General features: G+C 42.7%; 1 protein-coding gene across 1 annotated transcript in view; it reads left to right on the forward strand.

The window, feature by feature from the left end:
- The window catches only part of Pde5a (phosphodiesterase 5A), a 125,695-nt gene that overhangs the window by 69,201 nt on the left and 51,193 nt on the right, over positions 1-5,301 (forward strand). The window contains exon 9 of the mRNA XM_026783945.1: positions 468-555. Within this exon, the coding sequence (XP_026639746.1) occupies positions 468-555 (88 nt within the window). The remainder of the gene's footprint in view (positions 1-467; positions 556-5,301) is intronic.

Raw genomic sequence — 5,301 nt, forward strand, 5'->3', positions numbered from 1 at the left:
AAAAAAAAAAAACAAAAAAAAAAAACAAAAAAAACAAAAAACAAAAAAAAAAAAATAGCCTTGATTCTGTTGCCTGCACAACTTTTTCAAACCGTAGAAGTGTAGGCTTCAGGTAAGGTGGCATTATTAGGAAGGTCAGTACTGTAGTGTGTTATTTCCAGGGTTTTGGATTCTGCTTTTTTGTTAAATTGAGACCTCGGCTTTGCCAGGCTAGCAGGCACTGAATAAATATTTGACTTCGTATTACTATAAACTCTTTGGAAAGTTTAAATGGGATAAAGGAAATTTGGGGTATTATTCTAATAAAGACTGCCTGTGTTGTCCTTATGGAAACCTCGTTATAATTGGTTCCCTGTAGATAATACAAGGTGAATGCATGAGGTATCCCGTATGTGCCGTGCAGTTAAGACGATGTTTGCGAGAGAAGTCATTTCTGTTGTCCTAGCAGTCTTGATTTTGTCCTTTAGAATGAAGACGCAGGGCATGTAAGCGCACACCGCATTGGAAGTTTGCTTTGCACGCCTATAAAAAACGGGAAGAAGAACAAAGTCATAGGTAAGATCTTCCCATTGCCTTAACAGTCTGCATTTTTTTAAGAAAAAAAAAATTCCTATGACTTTCAAGTCTGAATTGTGAATTAAAGAATAAAATGTCCGAGGAAAGAGAAAATTTAGAATTATAAGTTAAAAATTTTATGTTGACATATTCCAGCATGCATGTCAGACATTTTGTTAGCTATACAGTATTATTTTTTTTTCAATCACTGGAATTCAGTTTGGGGAGAGAGGTTTTTTGTTTTTGTTTTTTTTTTATTTGTTTGTTTTTTTTGAGACAGGGTTTCTCTGTGCAACTGTGGTTCTCCTGGAACTCACTCTGTGGACCAGGCTGGCCTTAACTCACAGAGATCCACCTGCTTCTGCCAGCTGAGTTCTGGGGTTAAAGGCGTGCGCCACCACCGCCGGGCTTAGAATCCTTTGTCTAAGAAGGACATGCTGAAGTCAGCAGAGCGGACTGATAGAATGGCTCGGTGGGTAAGGTGCTTGCCACCAAGCCTGAATTCTAGTCCTGGAACCCACGCGGTACAGGAAGAGAACCAATGCCAAAACTTTGTTCTGACCTCCACATACACACACACACACACACACACACACATACACACACACACACACACACACACACACACACACACACACACACAAATAAAAGAATGTTAAAAGTTCATACACTGAGAGACATCAACTGACAATGTATATTTAGTCTTATTTCCTCGTATTTTGACTCCTCAAATACATAGTTGAGATTATAGGTTGCATTGCTTTGTTTGCTCATTCAATCGATATTCATGGAACAATTACATAGTTTAGGCACTTGGCATAAACCAGCGAGCCAAGCAGAAATCCTTGTCCTGGGGTCTTACATTTGCACACAAAGGTTAAAGATTAAAGAACAACTCTACTACAGAATGGTACAGAGTTCTTTCCCCCACACAATGGTGTTCCCTGTTACTGGTGTGTTTACTTCTTGGTATCTCACGCTTCATTAAGAGCAGGGCAAGCATTGCTGGGCGCTGGTAGCACGTCACTGTAGTCCCAGCGCTCAAGAGGCAGGTAGATTTCTGAATTTGAGGCCAGCCAGAACTACATAGTAGAGGCAGAAAAAAAATATGTTATTTTGTATCCTAGTTTTCCACGGTTAAGGCAGATAAAGCAGCCTGACCTAATAGCATGCTCCCAAGATTGTAGAAATAAAGGAAAGATAACTGACTTCTGAAGATTAAAATTTAAAACTAACACCCTAGTGGAGCAATACTTACATATAAATTGACCTTTAAAAATCCGAACAGCTTTAAGGTTACATGTTAACATGGCAGGTGCGTGTGTGTGTGTGTGCGTGTGTGTATGTGCGTGTGCGTGAACTCGTGCGTGCGTGTGTGCGTGTGTGTTACAAATGTTGTTGAAAGTGCCTATCCAAGCTGGACACAACTCCAGTTCCTTTACTAAGAAGCAGTTAAACTTTCCATGATCCACCTTCCCGTGATCTGGTCCCAAGCCCACTAGTGTGACTTCTCTGATCCGATTTTTCTTCTAACGTAGTTCATAGGAAAAGACATAGCTGCTTTGCAGATCCACGTGCTCATGTTCTAAAGATGCATCTGTTTCTTGTCCTTGCTGGTCTTATTCATCAGTCTTGTCATGCCTGTCACCAGCACACCATTGTAGGTCATGCACTGACAAGACTCAGAGTCAGGTTCTATTATAAAGCCCTAGAAGCTTGTAGGCCGTTCCTTGCTGTGCTGTGTCTTCAGCAGGACTGCTCTGGGCTCAGAAAAAAAGATCGGAGGCCAACGAACATGTAAACACATCTGTAAACTTCACCACCAAACGGTCTCTAAAATCAGCAACAAATATTATGGTATAAAATTTTGCTTGCTAGGAGACCAAAAAAGATACTTTTAAAAACCACCTAAGAAACTGGTGAGCGGCCTTTGAGAATGTGAAATTGAGTTCCCACGGGAATGTCTCCTTTACTAGTAAGTTGTCCTAAGAAGGAAGGAAGACCTGGAGATGGTTTATTCAACAATGTCTCTGTGATAAAATACGTGGGGGGGGGGCTGGCTGACGGTGGGTGGGTGGGAGATATCTGGCACTTCCTGCACTCTAAGCATAGCTAGTTAGGGAGCACAGGCCTGGGGAAGGGGCTTTTTTTTTTTTTTTAACAGTTATGAACTTTTTTATTACCAGAATGTTGCTGTTGCCCAGGAATTTGATAAAACATTAATGGGTTTTATCATTATATTTCTCTTTTGTTCTATTATTCCATTATGTCTTGAGCCAATATGACTTCCATAGAGTCCCCCCCCTTTTTTTCTTTTACCTTTTTTGAGCTTTTTAAATTTTAATTTATTTTTAAATGATCTCTTTCTCATTTTACATACCTGCCCCAGTTCCCACTTGCTTCCCTCCTGCTGCTCCCCCTCCTTTCCCCCCACCCCACCCCTTATCTGCTCCTCAGGGAGGGTAAGGCTTTCCATGGGGAGTTGACAAAGCCTGACACATCACTTTGAGGCAGGACCAAGGACCTCCCCTCTGTATTTAGGCTGAGTAAGGTGTCCCTCCAAAAAGCCAGTTCAAGCACCAGGGATAAATCCTGGTCCCACTGCTAGTGGCCCCACAGACTTCCCAAGCCACACGACTGTCACCCACATTCAGGGGGTCTAGTTTTGGTCCTATGCAAGTTTTCCCCCTCCCCTCACTGCTATCAATCCAGAGTCAGTGAGCTCCCACTAGCTCAGGTCAGCTGTTTCTGTGGGTATCCTCATCATGGTCTTGACCCCTTTGCTCATATTATTGCTCCTCCCTCTCTATTCGACCAGTCTCTGGAAGCTTGGCCAGTGCTTAGCTATGGATCTCCGAATCTGCTCCCATCAATTGCTGGATGAAGGTTCTATGATGACAATTAACGTAGTCCTTAATCTGATCACAGGGGAAGGCCGGTTCAGGCACCCTCTCCACTATTACTTAGGGTCTTAGCTGGGGTCATCTTTGTGGCTTCCTGGGAATTTCCCTGGTGCTAGGTTTCATGCTAGCCCCATAATGGCGCCCACCATGAAGATATCTCTTTCCTTGCTCTCCCCCTCTGTCCTTCCCCCATCGTGATCATCCTGTGTCCTTGTGTTCTCCCTCCCCCCTCCTTCCTCCCTGCCATGCTCCCAGTTTTCTCAGGAGATCTTGTCTATTTCCTGGGAAGGGTCTCTTAAGCCCTCTGCTTCTCTCGTGTAAATTATTAGGAGCACTTGATAACTTCCTAGATCTCTCAAATTCACCTTTTGATCTTGTCTGTGTTTCAGAAAAGTGAGAAAAAAAAAACAATTTTTAAGCTAAGAATGGCAAGAATTCAGCTGAGCATGGTGCCACACAACGGGTGCATCTCTGTGAGTCTGAGGCCCATATAGTAACTGCCAGGACAGCTAGGGCCGCATAATAGAGGGACTCTGTCTCAGAAAATAAAAATCAAAAGAAAACAAAAAAAGGATAGGAATAATCAGGCTTGTTTGGGCATATATTTTTTCCTACTGAATAGCAGAACCAAAAGCCAGCAAATGTCTTTGGAAAGAGAAAATTCTGTTTAAAATGCAATGAATCATTTCTGTGTGGTTCTGTGGCACAGACAAGGTAAGGGACTCAAGTTCATTGTCAGTGTGAGATGGAGATTGCCTGGTGCACCCTGCGGTTTCCTAAGCGTGGCAAAGCGGGGCGACTGAATTCTGCACATCCTTATCTATCTGCAGGTTCAGGGTGGAAAAGATCATGATGGGGATAATTCGCCTTGCATGACACAGACCAGATCCCAGTATGCAATTCTAATAGAGAATCTCCCCCCCCCCAGAGATCCATGCAGAAAAACAGGCCACCCCAGTGTTTTTCTGGAATCTTCCTTCCTCTTCTTTGTTGTCGTTACTGACAGTCAGATGAATTTATAAACACTAGACCACTTCAGAGCCTGTTGTATCATCAACTTTATTCCCCAAAGTATTTTTTCCTATCAACAAACGTTTTTGTAGTCTCTGCCTGATGTAGAATGTTTCCGCCACTGTCCAGAAAAAAATGTTTCTCTTTCAGAACTCATTCGCTTTAACCAGTTGTTTGCCCAGTTGATAAAGCTGAATGTGCCCTTTTTTCCCCCATATCATATTTTCTGGAAATTTTGTTTTCTATTCTACATACCTATTCCAGAGCATATTTTCTTTTTGGCTTCTAGATATGTAAATATTATATATGTTATAATCTAGATGCATCATTTATTGCCTCTCCTTTCTCCCTCCCATTCCTCCCTCCTTCGTTTAGAGCGCTCTTTGGAGAAATCACCATTCAGTGTCCCTGTTTTAGATGGGTTATATCACCATGTTATTAGTAAGAAAATACAAAAATAAAATCACAGTATCATATAGCACATTGTTCAAGAAGCATTAGAGGAAATACACCCATGACTGTGTACGCTGTAAGCTGGGTGCTCGCCTGACTCATCTTTGCTGTAGGAAGTTCCTTCCTGTTGTTTTTTTTTTTTCTGCAGTGGGTTTTCAGGTTTTCTATATTCATACCCGGCATGACAGTGTGCCAGTCCACAATGGACGGCATGTGGTGCCTTGAGGCAGAGCCGTCATCGTCTCAGGTTCTTTAAGTTTCCCTGTGATGTTCGCACTCGTTGGAAGCGCCGATGCTGCGCCCCTCGGGATGGATTCCTACCCCTAGGGGACATATAGAGCTGTCCATTCTTAGCCCTCGGGATGGATTCCTACCCCTA

The sequence above is a fragment of the Microtus ochrogaster genome, chromosome 21 (genome assembly GCF_000317375.1).
Source record: "Microtus ochrogaster isolate Prairie Vole_2 chromosome 21, MicOch1.0, whole genome shotgun sequence".
Lineage (NCBI taxonomy): Eukaryota > Metazoa > Chordata > Mammalia > Rodentia > Cricetidae > Microtus > Microtus ochrogaster.